The 23,992-nt window shown below is 41.3% G+C and overlaps 1 protein-coding gene across 1 annotated transcript in view; it reads right to left on the bottom strand.

Moving 5' to 3' along the window:
• Positions 1–4,548: 4,548 nt before the first annotated feature.
• The window catches only part of SCAMP1 (secretory carrier membrane protein 1), a 78,071-nt gene continuing 58,627 nt past the window's right edge, over positions 4,549–23,992 (bottom strand). Inside the window, 4 exon segments of the mRNA XM_025201385.1 lie at positions 4,549–7,513; positions 13,900–14,017; positions 18,644–18,745; positions 23,859–23,992. The exon segment at positions 23,859–23,992 is cut by the window's right edge and continues 53 nt beyond it. Of these exon segments, the coding sequence (XP_025057170.1) occupies positions 7,349–7,513; positions 13,900–14,017; positions 18,644–18,745; positions 23,859–23,992 (519 nt within the window). The 3' untranslated portion in view covers positions 4,549–7,348.

Here is a 23,992-nt window from a genome sequence, read left to right as displayed (position 1 = left end):
CAGCATGAGCGACGCGTCCCCCGGGAGGCGGGGGGGCACGCTGACCGCCTGCAGACGGCAGCGGCGAGGGCATGGTGGTGGTGAGTGGGGAGGTCCCACAGGCAGGCGCCGCCGGGGCGGGGGGGGGGGGGGGGGGGGGGTGTTGCAGCCTCCCCCCTCCTGTAGCCCCCAGCCAGCTTGGGCACGCCCCAGCTGGGGGTGGGGGGTCGTCTTGCATCTGGCCAGGAGCAGCAGGGGTTTGCAGCCAGCTGGGCACTCTGGCTGGAAGCAGGGAGGCTGCAAACCTCCTCCTGGCTACAGTGCCCAGCCAGCTGCAAGCCTCCCTGCTCCTTCAGCCCCCAGGCAGTTCCCCCCACCAGCCCTGCCCCGCAACCCCCAAGCCCCACAAGAAGAGTAAGCCTGAAGCAGTCTTTGGTAAGTGAGAGTGTTGGGCCCCACCTTTCGCCCTCTCCCTTCCCCTCCAGCATGGTTGGGGGTTTTCCACCCCTTTCTGCAAATAGCTCTTGCAGGCTGGAACTCAGCCAGCCTGCAAAGCTCTTCGCCAAATGGGGAAAATCGACAGGCTTCTCTGATTAAAAAAAAAAAAAAAAAAAAAAAAAAAAAGAGAAATCCATGGTCTTCTCTGTTTTTCCGTGGGAAATGGAAAACTCGGATCCCTGCTGATTACCATGAGGTTTCAAAAGATGATGGCCAGTGGCTCTACAATCTCATCAGCCAACTCCCTCAGCACCCTCTGGCCCCATGGACTTGTATATATCCAGCTTTTTAAACAGTCCCTAACCTGTTCTTTCACCACTGCTGGCTGCTCACCTCCTCCCCAAACTGTGCTGCTCAGTGCAATAGTCTGGAGCTGACCTTGTTTGCGAAGACTGAGGCGAAAAAGGTATTAAGCACGTCAGCCTTTTTTGCATCCTGTCACAAGGTTGCCTCCCCCATTCAGTAAGGGACTCACATTTTCCCCGATCCTCCTCTTGCTACCGACATTCTTGTCAAAACCCTTGTTACCCTTCAAATCCCTTGTTAGCTGCAACTCCAACTGCGTTTTGGCCTTCCTGACTTCATCCCTGCATGCCCAAACAATACTCTTATACTTCCTCCCTGGTTATTTGTCCAAGTTTTCACTTCTTATAGGCTTCCTTTTTGTGATTTAGTTTCCTGAAGATTTCTCTACTAAGCCAAGCTAGTCTTCTGCCATACTTGCTAGTCTTCCTGCACACTGGGATAGTTTGTTCCTGCACTCTCAGTAAGCCCTCCTCACTAGGTTAGGGAGCATGTCTGCAAAGATGCTCTTCCCTATCTTAGTCAGGTGGATCCCATTTATTCCCAGCAATTCTTCTTGGAACAACATCCCATGGTCGAAGAAGCCAAAGTCCTGCTGGCAATACCACCTGCACAGCCAGGTATTGATCTGCAGGACACCCCTGTTCCTGCCAAGGCCCTGTCCATTGACTGGAAGAATCAAAGAACATGACCTGAGCCCTAGACCCCTTCACCCAGAGCCCTGTAGTAACTTCTGATCCACTCAGGGTCTCCCCTGGCAATATCACTGATGCCCACATGGATGAGCAGCATGGGGTAGTAGTCAGAGGGCCAGATGAGTCTTAGTAATCCCTCTGTGATATCTTGGATCCAGGTCCCAGGCAAGCAGCATACTTCCCAAGACAGTAAATCAGGTCAGCAGATGGCTCTCTCTGTCCCCCCACAGAAGGAAGACTCCAGCCACCACCAACCATTGCTTTTCTTGATGGTGGTTGTCTCAGTCTTTCCCACCTTGGTGAGGTCTGGCCTGTCCTCCTCTAACAATGGAGCATGCTCCTTACTCTCTTGCTAGTGCTGCATACCTGTTCTCCAGACAAACTGCTGCAGGTAGAAGTGAAAATTTCTGCTTGCTGCCAGAGGTCACAGGCTTCCACCCTCCTCTCTCAAGTAGTTTTACGCAGGACTCCACGGCACCACTCACACTGCAGGCACCCTCCAACCTGGCCATCACTGGAAGGAAGCTGCAAGCTGTAGTCCCCAAAGTGCCAAATCCAGGCCTGGGTGGAAGCCTCGATGGCGAGTGGTCCTGCCTGGACACAGAAACATCACAGGTGCAAGCAGAGGCTGTGGCTCTGGCATTGCGAATCCTCCAGCCATTTCCCTAGGTCTCTTGATCTGTCTTCTCTCTCTCACTGCCCACCGTCCCCAGCAAACTCACCTGGAAGCTGGCCTGTTTATTGCTCAATGGCCCCAAAGGGTTCTTTTTTTCCTGCTCCCTCACACCAAGCTGAAAGGCTCTACCCTCAAAAGGGGGGTAGAGCCAAACTAATCTGCAAACTGGCCTGGAAACTGCCTAACCTGTTTGCAGCCCCTGGGTTACTGGCTGGTTGACTGGTTGCTCAGTCTTCTTTTATACCCTGCTGAGCCTGTACTGGCTCTGCCCCCTTGTTAGGGCTTCTGTCAGGCCCTGACAGCAATCACTCCCAGCTTCTCAGAGCACCAGCCCCAAACACACACAGCCCACCAAACACTCAGCAAACCAAAGGCACAGGCAGCTTTGGATGACTTACCTTCCCTAGGCAGGATCTGGTGCCTGGCTTCTCTTCCCCTTCCTCTTACTCCCAGCAAGCCACCTGCAAACTACTTACCCTGACTGCAGCCCCTGGTCTGATGTTAGGTAGCAACACATGGAAACTGTGAGAATCATTTTAGCTGCAACTACAGACATCAGTTGTTTTTATGCTAAAACAGTGAAATTAACACATGCCTGGTGTTCAGATACAGGTGTTCACTGTAGCCAATGTGTGTCGTTCTTCCCCCCTGCCCCAGTCCTACACATCCAGCTCCGAAGATATAACTCTAAATCGCACAGGTTTCTTCAAGCTCAAGCCGGAGACAGGGAAGGTGAAGAAGAGATCAGTTGACAAAGACGGTAGCGTAAGACTGATGTTATTGTTGTGATGGTCCAAAATTGGGCAAGAGCCATGGATTTCTTAGGTTGATCTCTTTTATTGGACCACCTATGCAGTTGGGATGAAGTTAGGCAAGCTTTTAAATAGAAGACATTCTTTGTCAGACCTACCTAGGATCGTGAAACAGATGGATGCCTTAAGCCTTAAAACTAAAAATGTACAACAATAATACAACAAACTAACTTGTGTGCAGAGAGAATGTTGGGTTAATGTAGTTATTTCTGCATGTATCCAAGCAAAAGGGTTTACAGGAAAGGACTCATCTCTAATCAAATGTGCATGCCTAGAGAAGGGTTAGTGTTGGGTTTTGGGGGGTTTGTTTTGTTTTTTTATTTTTTAAAAGAACGAGATGACTGAATATACCCACATGCATTAAATGATACTGCTTGAAGAAACACTGTCACTATTTTAAAATGCATAGTTCTGAAAAATTATCCTTTAAAAGGCTTTCATGTAGTGAAGACGTGGCAGCACAAGCTAACAACTCAAGTCCAAGTCTGCTGGGAATACCGTAGCAATATCATTATCCCTGTTACCTGCGATACAATTACACATTCATTTTGCTATGCCTGGAGAGCATTACCAGCTACATTCAGGTTCCCTCTAAGCCCTGCACACATGATTTCCTGCTACTTCTAGGGAAGTCTTCCCCCTACTGGGGTAACCTATGCACAGCCTGAAGAGTATAGGTTTCCTGCAATACAGTACACTTTTATTATTAGTCTAATTATGAGACAGGAAGTGCAACTGTGACCAAAAAGCAAGAAAAAAAATCTGTTTCTCTTTACTTAACCCTCTTAAATGTTACCCGAGATGCACTAAGCCCGTAGAGGTTCAGAAAGCTGCAATTTTAGAACTGCCCCTTTAAAGATGGTATTTTACTGACAAGAGTGTATGAAGAAAATGGGGGGAGGAAAATGAGGAAGTTGGTGGCAGAATTTCACTAAAGTGTAGGCAATTCCCCTCCAACTCCACATAACAGATTAAAAACGATGCACCAGAGCAAGTGTGACCCTAGGGCATACACTTGCAAGTACCACTAGAGTGCCCAAATCTGCATAAAACTACTTCAAAATTATCCCCTTAAATTCTTCAGATAAACTGGTAATAAGTCCAATAATTCCCCCCAGGGGAGTATCGTATTTATACAAAACAGCAGCAGGCAGTGATGATCTGCCTAAATAAACAACAGAACACAGCGATAACATGTTAATTCAGTACACAAAACAGGAAAATAAACAAACAGTAGCAAAACCAACATGGTTTTCAGCAGTTTCAATTTACTGAAAGTAAAATCTTGAGGTGCTTAATACTTGTAGTTTCATTCAGCACTGACAAAACATGTGTTTGGTTTCTTTCACTTTTAATTTGCAGCACAAATACATATGCTGCTAAGGATTTCCATCATACTGTCTGAGCAGATTCTCATCATACTGATGTGTTGTGGACATTTTACTTTCTCATTGCAACAGATTACAGAATTTATATACAGATTATAAAAACCAAATGGTATTTTTGTACAGATCAGCCCTCCTGCATGTTATTCTGTCCTTTAAAAAAAAATCCCTATATTGTTTAAAACTATATAGAGCAAACATCCAGGAAACAGTATTTTTATTCTATGACACTGTGTTAATACAATAAATATACAAAAGTTTTGAACTACTTAGACATGCAACAGAGGGACAGAATGAGTGCATTTGTACAGTACCAGGACATTCACCAGGATGGCAGAGCATTGTTAGTAATTTACAAAATATACAAATATCCCTCAAATAAATAAATCCAAGTCCTAAATTACAAGATCGATGACTATTGACATTCCAGTGTTTAAACTTCATACTCTGTACTAGATTTGCCACAATACTACAAAATGACAAATTGTGTGCATACTGTGTTAATTGATAATAGACTGTTAAACCTAATTAGTAACGTATAAAATATATTTTAACAAACATCAGCCTTCTGTTTTCAAAGCTAAGTTTATTTTTTCCCTTTGCACCACAAATATTTTAAGACTACCATAGTAGTTTAAAGCAATTCATACTGGGTTTATTTTTGAACAATGGTTTCATTTTATAGTGTTACCTCCGCAATTGAAATGGAAGACATTACAAATTCAGGCAACATACAGATGTTCCCAGAACATTCCAAGTAATATCCTTAAAGATGCAACCATGTATGTGCCTGTCTACTTAAAGTTTCAATTTGCTTTTCCCCCTCATTACTCTGGCAGTGCTGTACTATACAGTGTGCCAGTCAACTCAACTGCAAGGGTTATGCTGCTGGGAAATCCCAAGACAGAAAAATGCTTAATTCAGGCTCTACCCCTACCCCTGCTGGAGTTTCTGGGTACAATTTTCATATTTGCTTAAAAAGATTCACAAAAGGAGAATCAGATTGAGGCAGCAATGGGCTACCAGATCCCTATGCAGGACAGTGACCTCAAATCACAAAACTGAAATTTAGAGGGAACACTAAAGACCAAACCAACAAATAAGAATACGTCCCTCTACTGATGTAAAGTACTAGAAGAAATTCTGCCAATTCCCTGTTACAAACAATACTTCAATTATACTGGTTATTTTGTGGCAAAGAAAATTATTTTAGAAAACAGCATATTTATGAACAGCAACTTCAGCACAGGCTGTATTATAACGCTTTGCTGACATGGTAAGTTTGCCACATTTACCCTAAATACTGAAGCTGAAACTTCAAAGTTTAAAAATCAAAGTATACTTCTAGTTTACATAAGGACTTTATGCATATGAGTGCTATGTTGGCCCAGTTATCAAGTCTAGGTTTTTCCAAATATCTTATTTTAAAATATCAGCAAAAACAATGAGACGATCCATCTATTAGAAACAATCCATATGCAGAACAAGTCCTCTTTATAACCCTTACTCCTGTGAGGAGTCTTTCTGATTTCAATGAGACTACTCAAGAGATTTGGAGATCAGGCCCCTAAGTGATCTCACTTTCTGCAAAAGGCAATTTGAGATTTTAAAACCAGTTCAGAATACCAACATCCATCTCTCTAGGATATGGAATGGCATTAAACAGAAAGCAACATGATTTTGTAGAAACACGCGATTAAGATTTGGAAAACATAAAGGTAACTACCAGTATGAAGCACTATGCAACACCACATTCAAATATAAGCTAGAAGATATCCAGTTCAACATGAGCTTAAAATTTTATTCTTCCTTGTTAAAGATAAAAACCTCTCACTTCCCCAGTTCAAAATAGTTAAGAAGCTGCTTTATTCAGCTTGCGTCAAATCACACATGAAGGCTGAGGTGTGTTAAAAGGAATTCAAGTATGTGTTAAATATAGTTTTAAAAACTTAATTAGAGATGATAGTCCTTTAAAAAAATTAAATACTGTATACTCAGATTTTGACAGGCAGTAAAACGGAGCAACTGACAAAGCTAGAGGATTTAGTACCACTGTTAAACACAAATTCACACTGAAAAAAAAAATCCAGAAACCCCAAACACAACAAAAGTGCCACTGCATTTAAAAGGGGGTAAAAAAAACAATGATAGGAGTGTTCTAAAGGTTTGTTTTGTTTAGTAAGATGCTTTTCCCCCCAGGACATGAATACTAAAAAATTAAAAAACAGCAGATACAGAATCATTTAGATGTCTGATGGAAACTTTTTTCACTTCTCTAAGCTGTACATCACATTACACATTCCCTCAGTGAGAATTATTTATGCACCAAAGCCATTTCTGATGCAAAATACTCCATGAAAATAGTTACAAATAAACCCTACAATAAGTGGTACAGATAAATTCTGGACCAAAACACTAGTTCAGCATGGTCAGATAACTCAACAGTAATCATGCAAATTATAGATTGATATCAAAAGACTTATCCTAAAAAAAATAAGAGAAAAAATTTACATCTACCATACTCATATCCATCCTTCATCAGCTCCTGAAAAAGCAGAAGTAATAGTCATATCTTAACTTTCAGAAAATGTCAAGTTTACCCTACTTCGCATCATAGAAATAAGGGAACAGGTTCTTAGGAACAAACATAACTGCTCCAAAGCATATTCCCAAAGTTAAAATTAAAGATTCCAGAGCAAATTACTGAAAAAATCCTAAATATATTTAAGTGATCACAGAAAGTACCATATTAAGTCCAGATCCTTGTTAACGTGTCCACTAGATTATCATTTCTCCACAAAGTATGGAGTTGTACAAAGGGGTCAAAGTAGTATTTTTTGATAAATGTATAAAGAAATAAACCAAGATTTTTCCCCATTTTAGCCCATGCACAGCTGAAGGAGAGATGTACATGCTGTGTGTTTTGAACATGAGTCTTTAGGGAACAGAATACACACCTGGAAAATAAAATACAGTCAGAATAGTGAGTTTTGTATTTTTCTAAATTCGGTTACCCTTGAAAGCATTTTGAGCTGCACTTGTGGCTGCTGTAGATGCAGCATTTGCTGCTGCAGTTTGTACAGTTTTGTTGGACATCACGCCTGTTGCAAATTCTTGCTGGGCTTTCTCAAAACTAGCACCAGTTGTGCGGTACAGGCCATGCACCTAAAAAAAAGGGAGAAAAGGGAGAGACAGAGACAAGGGTTAGGAATTTACAAGCTTTCCACCAGCTCTATTTGTAAACAGCGTAACAGCAAACAGCAGGAGGAAAAATTCAGTGCTTCCAATTGAAGAGGCATATTAATATATAATTGGCAGTTAAAACCACACCTTTAGATGCTTTTAGACCAAAATTTCAAAACTGGCTAATCAACTCTATATTCTAATTGAAATGTAGCCATAAGAGTAAAATGGACTCTTATCAGAAAAATTCACCCTTTAAGAGGTACATGTCAAGGATGCCTATTATCACCCCTCCTTTTTGCTATGGCAGTGGAATCATTTGCCCAAGCAGTCAAAAATAATCTAAATATACAGGGCATAAACAGGACAAAAGGAACATAAATTAGCATTATATGCAGAAAATGTTATGTTATTCATTACCCAACCAATTAATACATCTGAAATATAAATAAATAAATAAAATAAATATGGCAAGGTTTCAGGATTTAGTTAACTCTGAAAAGTCAAAACTCCTAGACATTAGTGTAGGACCGGATCAAAAATGAATTTGAGCTAAAATATTCATTTCAACTGCTGAGATTCTACCCAACTGTGAAATTTCATATTTTGACCAAGTTAAGTCTGTATTGATTCTTTCAATCAGAAGACTATAATTAGAACTGTACAAATCCTGCCACTTTTAGTAATATGCACTCCCAAGTATCTTAATGAAGTGGTTACTCCTTTTTATGTATAGCTGTCTCATCTTTTTTGTCTATTTCAAACTCTACCTATTTTAGCATCAACAAATCTCTTGGATGAGTAACAGACTACATTTATTAAATCTGTTTGAGGAAATAAGATGCCTAGATTTAAACAAATAGCATCCTGTAAAGACTTCAGCAAAAAAAGGCAGGGGGGCAGAGACTCATGTTCCAAACATTCAAACATTAAATAATACTTTCAAGCCAGCCAACTTAGAAATCTGGTAAGCACCAGGTTAGAGCAAGACCAAACACACTGTCCAACAGTCAAACTTAATATATTACCATGGCTAAAAAAAAATCTTCCAGATTCAGATTCAATATAAAATCATCCCTTTATGAGAACAACAACAAAAACCTGGGATAACATGCAAGAAATTAAGCTCATACCCATCATATTTAGCTACTATATATAGTAATATTGAATTTAGTTCTAATAATTAGGAAGCTTTAATAACTTGGAACATACTGCTATCATACATTTTAGACAAATAAAATATATTTAGAATACAGCATACCACACACCAGTGACATTAAAAACGCCATTTTTCTAATACCTGCAATTTAGACACTTTGCCTTTCTTTGCGAATGCGTGGAAAAACTCAGTAGAAATTTGACAGAATTTGGAAAAAAAATACTGGTCATGGATACGAAACACAGGACTATTGTCTGTGTCATTTAAAGCAAATAAAGTCATACAGACCCCCCCCCCACTGTTTATGACAAACTGGGCTAATAATACTGGATCACAAGTTACTGGTGAAGACTAGAAGACCATCTGGATCAAGAGTCCTCACATCCATCTGCCTGATAATAAAAGAAAATTATTTAGAAGTCCTGTATCAATCGCATGTCACCCCACTTAAATGAATTTTTGATACAGGAACAGGCAAATGCTGGAGGGAGTATAGTCAGCTGGGAGGATTCTGCCACATATGGCAGATATGTCCCAGAATTAAACTGTTCTGGAAAAGGTTGGCAACACTGTGAGGGAAATAATAGGATACCAACTATCAGATCAGAAATCTGCAAAATATACAAAGTCATAAGGAATTGATCATTCATCTAGTGGCAGCAAGAATTACAACTGTGAAAGCCTGGAAGAGAAGTGACAACCCCTAAAATTACTGACTGGTTTCAAATAGTTTGGGAAATTTGAGTAATTAAAAAGTTGTTCTATCTTATTAGTGGTCTACAGGGAAGAAAGAAAACAATGCTTACTTGGAAATTTGCTGACAATTTTTAGAATATGCTAAAAAAAGAACAGTCTCCTGCCTCCAAATCAGAAAATTTGAGAGACTTGTTTGAATGGTGAAGGAAAGTGCAAATTCTATGAGCTTACAAGGTTCTTTGGGTAAATCCAATATCTTTTGTTAGACTAGCTTATTGATATCTGGTATCGGATTCACCCAAAGAACCTTGTCTGCCTATGTCCTTAGATCAACACAGCTACAACCTACACCTCTGAATTCTATGAGCTAACACTCCAGGACAGATTTGGAATGATTTTTAAATATAAATTTAAAAGCAGGGACAAGTAGAAAATAGTGAGATCTGCATGATGTCAAGCAGAGTTCTAGGAAAAAGAGGGAGTAAATTATTACGTAAAGTTGAAGAAACATCGATTGAAACAAAGCAACTGTCAAGAGACTGAGGAGAGAACACAAGATTCCTGTGAACACTGAGTTGGGTCAAGACAGCACTGTTAACGTGTCTTGTCTCCCCCCACAATGTGCAGCAGGGTCCTCCCCCCAGCGGGAAAGAAGCCTCCGGGAAGCTGGGGGGGCAGCACTTTAATGAGAGCCACTTTAATTAACAGTGCCCAAAGACTATCCAGCCCTGGGCAGCCTTGGGCTCAGGCAGCTGCCCCCAGCCTGGGGTTGAAAGGCAGGGGCTGCAAGTGGCACAGGACACTTTTACACGTGCTCCAGGAGAGGGGAGCAGTACTTTAATGAGACAGGATCCAAGAGCTGTTCTTATTAAAGTGCCACCGTGTCTCCTGTATCAGCATCCCCATGCTTAGAAAGGGCAGTGGGGGCACTTGAACTAAAGCTCATTCAACAAGATTTATTACTAAATATTGCTTATTGGATCTGTATTGGCCAATAAGGCTGGTTAATAATTGGCTGTCAGCCAAGAAAACCTTTAAATTGGTGCAGCCCTATAGAATAGTTCCCTTAGATTCAATTCCTGGCATATTCAATATAGACATGGAGCTCAGATTCAGTAAGCATCTTCTCCACAAAGCTTTTGGTGTCAATAAAGGCAGTGCCCCTTTGGATTAGCCAAGCTTCACTTTACACTTTCCCAGTCCTGGTGCCTTCAGACTGCTCTACACCTTACACTTTCCTGCCCAGTGCTCCACAGCATGGTTCTGCTAACATGTATCAGTCCCTGACTAAAAAGTCTTTTTTCTAAATTAAAGTTAATCAAGGTCATAACAAAGCACAATGATTAACAAGCAACCTTATTACAGAGGGCCCTTGTTCATTTCTCTAGCTAGCACTGATTATTCCATTAAGTAGTTACTGAAGTGCATTTTATGAAGGTACACAGGAAGGAAACAGAATAATCCCATGCGCCAAGGCTGTCAAAGATCTGGCCTCCTGAGGCGTGTCACCCAGCCCCCAGTGCTCCCTCTGAGTGAGCTGATACATGTGGTACGTGCTGGACCAAATGTGCAGTTTGGAACATGTACCACACAGTGCCTGCTCCAGAATCTGCACTACATATGGTGCCCCTCCCAGCTGGTCCAGGACATGCCCACACAGTGCCCACTCCTGCCTCTCCACAACCCACATGCAGCATGCTGGAGAATGCACTTTGCGTGGTGTAGTGCCAAATCAGTAGTGCAAGTGCCACACACAAGGCACTGGGCATGCAGTTTCAGACCAGGGGAAAGTGGGTGGCACTACACATTGTAAGTCCAAGGGTGGGTGTCACGTCCTAAATCCAGCATGGCAGTGGTGGGAAAGGGGTCCGTGGGCCCAATCTGGCCTGCAGCAAGTTTGACATCCCTGCCATATGGCATATCATGTCCTAGTGTAATATTCAAAAAAAGTTCTCCCTATTGATACCTCAAAAACCTACAGAAATTAAAATACACCATTCCTCTACAGGTTATGAAGGTCCATTAATCTGGACAAACAACAAGTTAAAAAAAGTGGAACTGAATCATATTGCAACATACTTTACATAAAGTAAACTAGCATTAGGATTCATCCACTGTATGATCAATAAGCATCTGTCAAATGGCAGAAAAACTGTATAGATATAACCAGAATGCAACAGACAGGCAGGATAAGAGAAAAGTGAAAACTTAAAATTTCTTCTGCACCTAAGATTAGTGCAGAAAAATAGTCATAATCTTAAAAACAGGGAAGACAGCCACTGGGATTTCTTTCTACAGGTTATACCCAATTGTCTTTCCAATTATCAGAATGACAGAATTCTTTGCGAATATGAGAAACCTCCAGAAGAGCATTAATCACTTAAAGATAAGTTCAAAAGTATTATCAGAACCTAACCTTGTAAGCCCCGTCATATATCTGAGCACACAATTTTTGGATAACAGAGTCTATGTTTTTTCTGTTCACAAGACAAACAAAAAGGAAGATTCTGAATACATATTCCAGTTAACTACTAGTTTTTGCTGGCCCTTCACAACTGTTTTCAGACTAGACTATATTGCACACTTTTCAAGTCTGGGTACAGTTAGCTAAAGACAAGTTATCCACTTTTCAAGAGCCCTACGGAACTTCATTTTCCATTAACTTCAGTGACAGCTAAAAGTTACTTAGCATCCCTGAAAATCAGGTTTCCTGTTGAATAGCCTGATTAGTCACCCCATGTTTGAAAACCAGTGTGGCATCTCCATGCAGTCTCCAATCCTTCTCAGTCCCCTTACTTCACCTGTGGTTGTGTGCCCCACATTGTCACCAGAGGCAGGGGTAGCAAGCAGAAACTGGAAGACTGAGGAAGTGGGAGCCTGGAGATCACAGTAGCAGCAGCAAGAGAGGGATAGGGGTGCAGCACCTGTACCGGAAACTTGGAGCTACAAGTTAACTCCTTGGGGTTGCTTGTGACCCACAAGCTGCCAATGAGACAGCCCTATTTTACCCCATGGCAGTTTTGCTCATGGCATTTCAGTTTGTTGAGTACAAGTACTTTGGAACTGTAAAGGCTCCTATCTTTGTGGTAACTCCAGCAGAGAGGAACAGTGTCTGCTGTTTATTAGAATCACATCAGACAGAGTATTTTAGTATAGCCAATAGGGCTGCGCGAAATTTCACCCAGCGTTTTGTTTCAAAGCTGTTTCGATGTGTTTCAAGCTCGAAACAGTGAAATTAAAACGAAACAAAAGCCTTTGAAACAAAACAAGGGAACTCTAAAAGTTTCAAAAGTTTTGAAACATTTTGAGTTTTGAAGCCAGAATTACTGGCTTCAGCGCTGGTCCCAGACAGCAGCACCTGGCTCATACTGCAGGCAGATCAGGGGCTCACCCGCACCCCTGGGAGTGCTGCAGGGGCTATGTTGGAGTCCTTCTGGGGATGAGTGCCCCTGATCTGCCTGCCAGATGACAGACTGGCGCTGGGCACAGCCTGCATCCAGTACCAGGAAGATTGCTGCTGCTGCTGGCCCCAGGCAGCAGCACATGGCTCCTGTCATCCTGCGTGCAGATCAGGGGCATGCATCCCTGGGAGGACTCCGGCACAGCCCCCGCAGCCCTCCCAGGGGTGTGGGTGAGCCCCAAAGCTGCCTGCCTGCTGCATTTTATGATTCCCCATTATACCTTATGGGCGTAACAGCAAAACAGTTTTGACAGAAACAAAATGGAACAGTGATTTCAAAACGAAACGAAATTCAACAGGAAACACTGTTCTGTCGAAGCAGAAGTCGAAGTGGAACGATGCTGTTTGTCATAGCCCTAATAGCCAATGTTAAGTGGCAGCAAAGTCAAAAGAGCAAATGGAAAAAACCTGTACAGACACCAACATCACATGCTAGTCACTTGCCATCACATTGTAACTTTGGCACAGTGAATATGCACAGACATACTGACATGATTTTAAGAGCTGAGGGGGAAAAACCGATTCTGCACACCCACAGAGTGAAGTTTCAAATTCTAATGCTAATAAGCAAAAGAAAATGTCTGTACTACACTGCTTTTGGTGTCTGTTTTTTATGCTATTTTGCAGCTGGTTCTATTAAGAGAGATTCTAAAAATCAGCAGACTACTAGAGAAACTATGAGTAAGTGACTATAAGCAAGGCAAAGCAGAAAGACAGCTGCAAAAGTAGCACCTAAACCTTTTTACAGTATTTATTTGAATGTAAGATGCCTTTAAAAACAGAATATTTCTTCTAAAAGCTGTTAGCATCTTAAACTGAATTAAACCCCAAACAGTGATAAGGTGTCACATACATTACAACAGCTGCATCACTGTGCCTTATTAAACTGAAAGAGAATTTTAAGTTTTATACAAATTTAAGAGTGAATACTGTCATTCGAAAGAACATAATAACAATTAAGATACAATAGTTCCTCTAAAGAAGAAATGACCACACACCTCAGGGACACTGAATGAAGTGGAAGTGTGAAGAAATGAAAACAAATAAACTTACCTTTTTAAACATAACTAGTGAGATCACAGCAGAAGCTGTGAAAAGTGCTGCTATGATTATCATCATAATGCCAACAGGAATACTCTCATTAAGACCAGTGAGAGATGAAATCCATCCACTAAAAAAATAGACAAATAAATGAAAAAACTTTATCATGGTGCACAATACTAGTGAAGCCAAAGTATTTGTCCATTTAAGGGAGCATTTTTAACTTTCTGGTTCACGCATCCTTGGAAAAAAAATGGAAATTATAAATTTGAGTACGTTTGAGTTTCTTACAGTAGTTTTAAAAGCTTACTTCTTAAATTATGTCATCTTAATATCTGTATTCTAACATCCAAAAAACTGTCTTTTAAATCAGGAAATAGAAAGCTGTTTCTGTCTAAATTTTCATAACATTCTGCAATTTTCCTCCCAAGAAAAGCTTTAAAGAAGTACCATCCTACATAATAATCTGATTTTTTTAAACCACCAAACAACTGACTTGGCCAAAGGGTATGGACAGGCATCCAATATGAAAGCCAAACATTTCCAGCACCCTGGAAAGGCAACAAGGGGACTATACAAAGGCAGGGATGCCACTGCTTGACCCATCTTGGGAAGATCTGGGAGGATCCAAGCTGGGAAGGGAGGGTAATTCCCTCTGCAAGGGGCACCCAAAACCATGCCAAGGGCAGAAGGCCGTGGTGTTCCCACTTGAATCATCCTAAGGAGCTGTGCTGCTGTTCAAAGGACAGCAAGCCACACTGCTGTTTGAACAGCCCTAGGATTCTTCAGGAGCATTCATGCAGCAGCAGGAACTGGCACCACAGCTTAAGTCCTGGCAGCAGGGTCCCTGCAGGGCTTCCTGGCAGCATGCCACTGGGTTGGCCATCAGGGAGCCAGCACCTCTCTCCCTCTCCTTTGGAGACAGCAGCAAAGTGTGTCCTAGGGACCCTGAAATAAGCACACAGACATTATAGGTAGTACAAAAAAACCCTCTCTCCACAGAAGTTGCTGGTTAGAACAGCTAACCATTTTATGGCAGGACAGCCAGTTTTGTTCCCTGAAAAGCCCATTTCCACCCATATGCTATCTTTCTGTGCTAAGAAAAGGGCATGTTTCTTTGCACAGATGTGATGCTTGTTGGCAGCCTAAATCAGAGCTGCCCTACTGGTGTTCCTGTAGGCCTGCAAGGAGTTAATTTGTGGTCTGTGAGCTCACTCCCACTGCTCCCTGCATTGTTCCAGCTGCAGCAGGTTTCCTCAGGTTTCTACTTCCTGCCCCTGCCACAATGGGGCTGGCTTTACACAGCCAGTGGGCTGGAGGACCCTACAGCCCTAGAGCTGAAAGTGGTGCCAGGGTGCCCAGTGCAAAATGGGGGGCAAACTACAGATGTTTGCTATAAATGGATACATTTCCAAAAGGGATTGTGCCCGGGCCCCAAATTAGAAAATGCAGAATAAAGATTAAGCTCATAGAAACCCTGACAAGCAGAGGTTATGAGCATGACCATGGCTGAGTAAGACTGATTCGCTAAGGGAAAAAAAACAGGGTTTTTTGCGTTCATCTGCGTATGTGCCTTTTGTTTCCATGGATAAGTGCTTGCTTATAAACGTGCATCTTCACTCTGTATTTCTTCTTTTGAGAAGAAATTAGTTTGGCATATTCGACCTGGAGGGATGCGAGCAGTGGAGTCCCCCAGGGCTCGGTCCTTGGGCCCACACTGTTCAATTTCTTTATTAGTGACTTGGACGGGGTGAAAAGCATCCTGTTTAAATTCGCGGATGACACCAAGATTTGGTGTGAGGTGGGCACGCTAGAAGGGAGGGACAGGATACAGCTGAAGCTGGACAGGTTACAGGGGTGGGCAAATAAGAATAGGATGGGATTCAATACAGACAAGTGCAGGGTGCTGCACTTGGGCAGTGAGAACCAGCAGCATGCATACCTATAGGCTGGGGAACTCTCTTCTTGAAAGCACAGTGGCAGAAACAGATCTCGGAGTCATTATCGATTCCAAGGTGAATATGGGCCGCCAATGCGAGGACATGGTCAGTAGGGCTAACCGCACCTTGTCGTGCATCCACAGATGCATCACAAGCAGGGCCAAGGAGGTGATCTTCCCTGTCTATGCGACACTGGTCAGGCTGCAGTTGGAGTATTGCGTCCAGTTCTGGGCGCCGCACTTCAGGAGGGATGTGGACAGCACTGAGAGGGTCCAAAGGAGGGCCACTCGCATGATCCCGGGACAGCAGGGCAGACCCTATGAGGAGAGGCTATGGGACCTTAACCTGTTCAGCCTTCACAAGAGAAGGTTGAGAGGGAAGCTGGTGGCCATCTATAAACTTATTAGGGGGGACCAGCAGGGAATGGGAGAGACCCTGTTCCCCCAAGCGCCTCCCAGAGTAACAAGGAATAACAGCAATAAGTTGTTAGAGTAGGTTTAGACTAGACATTAGAAGGCACTACTCCCCAGTCAGGGCAACTAGGATCTGGAACCAACTTCCAAGGGAAGTAGTGCTGGCTCCAACCTTGGGGGTCTTTAAGAGGAGGCTTGACGATTACCTAGCCTGGGGTCATTTGAGCACAGTTCTCTCTCCTGCCTGGGGCAGGGGGTCGAACTAGAAGATCTGCAAGGTCCCTTCCGACCCTATATCTATGAATCTATGACCCTGAGACAACTGTTTTTTCACAAAAATGGGTGGTTCAGTCCATAATAAAGGGGATCCCTCTGATCTATATCTAAGAAATCATGCTTTGCCTGCCTTTCATGCATCCTGAGGCTTGCAGCCAAACCTGGACTGCACACCAAGCAAAACAATGAGACAGTCAATTTCATAAACATTACTGCCTACTGTGGTCAGAAGAATCAGAAGGTGACTGGACATCTGTAGTCCACTCTGACTTAAACAATCATTTAAATGTCCTTTTAACATTAAGTTTGTAGCAGAAGTCTACACTAGACCACCACTTTTTACACACAAAATCTGGTATAAGATAATCACTTGACCAGAGCCTGAAGTTTCAAAGCAAGGCAAAAAACACATTAAACTATACAGAACTTCATAATTATTTCATAATAAGAGAGTGGCTTTTTACACAATGGTTTAAACTGTACTGTGCTCCACAAAACCAAATGCAAGGGACTGTAGAGCCATTAGTCTGATTCAGCTGATTGAGAGCAACTTGAAACAGATATACCTTATCTTTCATTCTGATTTTAAAAAGACAGAAAAAGGAGATTTTTGAGAAAGGTATTAAAAGGGTCTAGATGGACCACACTACACTAACCCACAGAACCTTTTCTACTTCTGAGTATCTTCACTGGATACTTTGGGAGTTTTTGCTTCTCAAATTACCAAAGGATCAGTTGACCTCTACAGTCCAGTTACCGCAATGGCAACAAAAAGCTGTGGTATTGGGCCCCAGTGGTGATTAGACTGGTTTATATTCAGACATGCTATAGGTATTAGAAATGCTGTGGCAGGCCTGACTCTGCCATTCACAGGGTAGTTCAGGTTGACACCAAACCTATTTTGACATGTGCTATATGCAACTTTGGTATCTTAGATTCTGTTCTGAAGCAGAAAAATCAAAAGTTAAGGCAGGTTGTGCAAGTTTTCAGTGCACAGCCTAAGTTACATAAGGTGCACACAGGCAACTGGCATAACTTAACGTCACAGATGGCAGAAGCCATTTGCTAAATTCTATTGATTCCTAAAACATCCTTTTAGACCCTTCATACAAATCTGAGAAAAGCTTCTCAAAAAGTCCTGCACATTATAATTATTAATAACTTCTGCCCATTAGCAGACCACTAGATTAGACATCTTGAATAAAAAGACCTTAAGCAATGCTCTGAGATTATGGAGCAGCTTGAAATAAGCTTTCAGAAAACTAATATGGCAGACTATTGATTACAAAAAGAAGGTAGGAGCCTTTTTCTGATGGCATTAATAAAGGAAGCAACTAGCAAGTTATAAACAGCAGCAACTGCTGGTACACAAGTGATCAGAGAAGGAAGGGCATCTTGCACACCATCTAGTACCTTAATAAAAATGCTTACAGCTGGGGAGTTCTTCTCTATTCTGTGCTGAAAGCAAAAGTCCCAAGGATGAAAGGTAGACTGAAAGAAGCAAACAAGTTCTTTTTTAAAAGTTCAAAACAATCAATTTCCTAGTAACCTGACCAGTTCTTTCTGAATTCTGTAAGTCAGCAGACAGGATGCAGGCCAGGAGACAGCAAGATATCTAAACTTGTTTTTCTTTTTTTACATTGGATTATATATTAATTTAAATGTTAGACGCACCAATCCAATTAAATATCCAGTAGCTGTTCAACTGAATCATAAGTGAAAGTTACATTAATATTATAGTGTTGATCCTGAATAACATAACAGCCCAGTTTTCATGATTTCTTAGCTTTATTTTCCTATTACAAATACAAGGCAAATAGCATGCATATATGAAGTCACTAGGATAGAGATGAGACACTGATAAAACTGCAAAAATCAGGGGCCTCCAGTAAAAGGTAAGAAATTTTTGCCCAACATAAAAAAATTCTTTCTAATATAAAAAATATTCATCTCTTCAGGTACATTTGGAATACGATTTTCCTATACTAATAAGGTTACTGCTGAAAATGTTATAGAATGAATCACTTCAATTAAAATATTTTTTTCTAAATATGCCTTTGTACTGTAGATTTAAAACAATTTTGTTCTTTGATATATACCGTACTACTGGGTAAAGCTAGCACTTACCAATTACCCCAGCCTTGAAATCCTGCAGCCTGAAGTACATGTACAGCAAACTGACAGATGTACACAAAGAAGAAGACAAAGAATCTGAAAGAACTGTCACTCCTGAAAGAAAAAATGTTAAAAGACATTGGTCAGGAAACAACTACAGTAACAAAATAATTTTTCTGAAATATTTCATTGATTGATTTCTGCCATATTTATGCACCAAAGAGGTAAGTCTTTTATATTTTCATAGGGCTGTTGGTTATAGTTGCTTTGATCCAAGGACACAAGCAGACAAAGTTCTTTGGGTAAATCTGATATCTTTTATTATCACCAAAGAGATGGAAAAATTGTTCTTTGCAAGCTTTGTGCCTGAAAGCTTGCAAAGAACAATTTTTCCAACTGTTTAATTGGTACAATAAAAGATATCACATTTACCCATGGAGCCTTGTCTGCTTATATTCTCATATGAATACATAATATACATATATTTATCTGTAAGTATGCGTATGTGCGCATGCACACATGCTCTCGGGGTTCTACTCCAAGAAATTCTTCTTAACAAGGGTCACATAATTCTACAGATGTACTTCTTCCCCATATGTAGAACAGTGGTTCTCAACCTTTTTAAACTCAAGGTACCGCTTGGAAAGTGGCAGCTCTTAGCTTTCATTGTTTTGACAACAGAAAAATAGAGCAATTCTTCTGTTGTGAAAAAAACTCAGAAAGATAACAACAGGGATACTTGCTTTAATACTATGGATTCCCATTTGAAATCTCCAAGTTTAATTTTGTGAATCATGTTTGCACATCCAACGGCTAAAACTGAATGGCAACCTGTAGCACCCTTAAAAGAATCCCAAGGTGCCCCAGGGTGCCATGGCTGGAAACCCTCCCCCCACCCCCCAAAAAAACTGATTTAAATTCATACTGCATCTGCTTAGAGACAAAAATATGCTTTTACAGGCTGCCTATAAAGCACTGGACCTGCAACATAGCTGAAAGGGGAAATAGAGCCTATTTCTTCCTGTGCATTCTCAATGCAACAAGACTGTAGAACGCTCTTCTCTGGCATAAGTTTTAGGATAGTGAATGTGAAAGGAAGAACTCAAGACTGGAGTTTGTAGGACTGACAGCAAGGGGAAAAACCCACCACCTTCCACTTGTAAAATAAAAACTACGATATGGAGTTAAGATGTAGTATACATAGAATGTGAGAGTGCCATTTTTCTGTTATACAGCAAGTACAATCTCATGATAGACCCTAATGGGACTGGGCAAAAAAACTGTTCTAAGAGTGCTTGCTATAACAGATAGTTAATTTGCTGCATCATAGTAATGAAAATAATTGGGTCCTGTTACCGTGTTTATTAAACACATGGGTTTATCATCATGTACTGTATTTCTCCTGTATTTTCAGCCACAGCTGTGGAATCACTTGGCAAAAAATCCCAAATACTTTGCATACTCTGTCTAGTCTACCAGTTTATATGCTGAGTCTGAAATGAGGACTAAAACCAGAAAGCAAAGCAGCCCTGGTTCTAAAAAAGCATCGGTATTCCTCAGGAAGAGCTATGGAAATTGGTGACGTTTGGGTGACAACAGAAGATGGAAAAAATATTACAAGAATCAATCAGAAATTAATGCCTCTTCGCTTCCCCCACCCCCAGTCAAATATTGAAAAAAAAAAATTAAACTTTCACAAAAAATTGTATATCATTGCTTGAACACACAGCCAGCTTTCAACATAGCCTCCTGCTCTGTCAAGGCCCTTTTCTACTGGTGAACAACATTATACAAGGGTCAGTCAGAACGTAATGCCTCCTCTATGAGGCACTAGTAAGGCCACAGCTGGAATACTGCATCCAGTTTTGGGTGCCACATTTCAAAAGGGAAATGGAAAACCTTGAGAGGGTCCAAAGGAGGGCTACTCAGATGGTTAGGGGCTTGCAGGAAAAGCCCTACAAGGCGAGACTGAGAGACCTGCAAGAGAAGGCTGAGAGGGGACTTGGTAGCCATCTACAAATTTATCGGGCGTCGGGGGGGCGGGGGCACGTGCTGACAGCAAGGAATAGGAGATGCTCTGTTTACTAGGGCACCCCTTGGAGTTACTAGGGAAAAAAACCGGTCGCAAACTGACAAAAGCAGTTTTAGATTAGATTAGACTAGACATCAGGAAGAACTTCTTTATGGTAAGAGTTACCAGAATCTGGAACAGGCTTCCAAGGGAGGTGGTACTCTCCCCTACCTTGGGGGTCTTTAAGACAGGGGTGGGCAATTATTTTGGGCAGAGGGCCGCTTACTGAGTTTCGGCAAGCCGAGGGCCGCGTAACAGGCAGCCCAGGGCAGATTAATATTAATTTTCTAAATTTTTTAGGGGCCCTATGGGCCAAACAGAATGGCCTGGCGGGCTGAATTTTGCCCACCCCTGCTTTAAGAGGAGACTGGACAAACACCTGGCTGGGGTCACCTGGCCCCAGCACTCTTGCCTGCCCAGGGTGGGGGGTCAGACTCGATCTACTAAGGTCCCTTCTGACCCAAACATCTATGAAATTTTTATCTCCCAGGTAAGCCATGGACATAGAGAGCATGCTTTTGACTTCTTGCCTAAAGGGAGCCACAGTAAACCCAAAGGTCTATGTCACGCCCTGAAAAAGCTATTATACTGCATACAAAGAACCCACCCTGACAGACACGGGATTAAGATGTTGCTTCTATACAACAAAACCTGTACACACACCAGCATGTACACCACAGAGGCCATCTGGATGGACTGGGCTGCCCCAGCATCCATACAGCCTAAAGGGTGGGTACATTATGTGGGAGACATTTGTGGGATGACAGTAAAGTGATAGAGGTTGCATGACTATGGCTGTGCAACAAGGACAAGGAGGTTTTTTTACAACGTTGGGATACATGCTCGAGTTCACCAATGGAAAAAAAACATTAAGACAGAGAATGAGACTGATGAAAATTTGCTGCAAGCTCAACAATGATGTACAAGTTCTTTGTGCAAATTTAATATACTGTTCATTAATATCTGGCTGAGAATAAAGAACAGGAGGTATTATCTCTGACTGACCCTGGCATCCATCATCCAACCCGTCTTGTTTAAAGTAATATGTTACTTAAAACTAGACTGGAGAAATGAATGTAACAAATGCATAGGATAGGTTGCATAGTAAACGCATTTGTCAGGAACTGTTTTTTTACTATTCAGCCTACATTTTCCCTTTTTAAGATTCCTTCCTACTTCTACACAATTTTTCTCCACCTTTAGTCTATGAAAGCATCCACAGATTTACATCAATCAGTTTATCATTAAACAAACCACATGTTTATACTTTATGTTTATCTGTTTCTCTTTATACTTTCTTCATGAGTAGGAGTCTACCTAAACCGTGGGGGTACTTACAGATGTTTGTGGGTATATCAAAGTTCTAATTCCATGGTCATTTTGTGGTGGCCCCAACCCTCAGCACTGATTGGTGGAGAGGCCCCATGCCTCAGTGCTAATTGGGGGGACGACAGACAACAGGGTGGCCACCATCTTGATTGTTGGCCACCCTTCTTGGATCCCTGCCCCTTGGCACTGACTGACACAGAGGTCCTGGCAGGGGAAGGAGGGAGCAGTCACCATCTTGTCTGCTGCCTTTGCGCCACCCCACCAGCTGTCACCTTCCCCTCCTGGCAGGGAGAACTGCTGGCTCCTACTACGGAGGCAACATTTTGCTTTTATTCAGTTTTTCTTTTTAATGATTTTGCAGATAATCGTATATTTTGTAATTTGCACAAAATCCATGAAACTGTAAATTAAGTAGGTCTGTACTCACAAGTCAATTCCTTCAGCTTCCTGATGATTTCTGCTGCTTCCTTACAAATTCCCTTTGGGTTCTATTGTATTCTATATAACAAAACAACTCTATTACATCCGATTTACCTATTCTGTTTTCTACCCATGTTTTCTTTCCTTAATTCCTTCCTATTGGGCTAAACAGGGGAAAGTACATGACAACTTTTTTCTGGCTTCTTCAAACTGCGAAAGACATTTCATAAAGCAAAGGATACAAAAAGAAAATGGGATCCTCAGCAGAAGTGCTAGAAAAGGTGACTGGAAAAGCAAACACCAATGTCTGTCTGGGTCTGCAGGCAGCCCTATCAATTAAGCAAGGAAAGAGGATACCTTCTATCTAAGGGATTAAACTGCAGATATTAATGGTCACTTATTTCTAAACCACAGCATCTTCAGAGGAATTTAAGGTACTTTAACTTCTGTACATTTAATAACATTAATTGAATTAATTAAAAATTACTCAACTGATCTGCATTTCCTGAGTGTCCCATGTAAACAAGTCCTTAAATCATGAAAATGTTAAAAAGGAGCCCAAATACAAATCACAGGTATCTCCTGATCCTAAGGCCATGCAAATGTTATTTTATACAATCTTGTTTAATGAAAAATTCAAAAACATTCAATTATGACACTACTCCATTTGGAAAGATGCCACTTCAGTTATCAATTACATTATTATTGTAAGAAACCTCTAAGCCTGAACAATAAAATCTTATTTGTCAATTTATCTTGCATATGGATTTGCAGATTGACTAACCACAAAAAAGTAGTCAGTGGTATAATCCAGTTGGATGCTATTCCCTATATTTGCTCACTGAATAGACAGCACAGGTGATTCATATATTAGGATGGAAATAAATGAAGCTGCATTTAATATTTTTAGCAACATTTTAGTCTGTTGGAAAGAGCAGACCACTTGATAATGTTTGACTGCTTACAATTTGAATTTTATCAAGCTTATTCAGGAACTAAGTGTTAAGTCAGTGCTTTAAAATTTAAAAAAAAAAATTCCGAACTGTTCAGGTCTGACAATCATTTCAGAGAAGATAGACTACAACATGAGGGGAGTTTTCCCCTAATTAAGTCCAACTATCCCAACATCATGTTACATATTTCCTGACACCTAATCAATAGGAGTAGCCCATATTTACATTTAAAGTATTATTTTTAATTATCGACTTCTAAAAATAGCTCTTCTTCAAGTTTACACTCTGAATGGATAAAGCGAGTTAATACAAACATACTATTTGCTTCTTATGTTAATGATGATGATTCTAGTTAACATCAGATTAAATTTAGTGAAGTTGTATTTAAAGATCAACACGTCAGCTTGTACAAGGTGTACTTTAAAAACATTCAAAATCAGATTAATGCAGTTACCTGAAGGCTCCATAAAGCGGTCTGTACCAGCAGACAAATGAACAAGGAGTAAAAAGCAAGAACCAGAGGATACTCAATCCGAAGTCAACCCCTCGTCTAGGATCAACACAAAACCAGGCCAAACACCCAAAGAT

The sequence above is a fragment of the Alligator sinensis genome, unplaced genomic scaffold (genome assembly GCF_000455745.1).
Source record: "Alligator sinensis unplaced genomic scaffold, ASM45574v1 scaffold159_2, whole genome shotgun sequence".
In the NCBI taxonomy this organism is placed as follows: Eukaryota; Metazoa; Chordata; order Crocodylia; family Alligatoridae; genus Alligator; species Alligator sinensis.
This window is presented reverse-complemented; position numbering and strand designations above follow the sequence as displayed.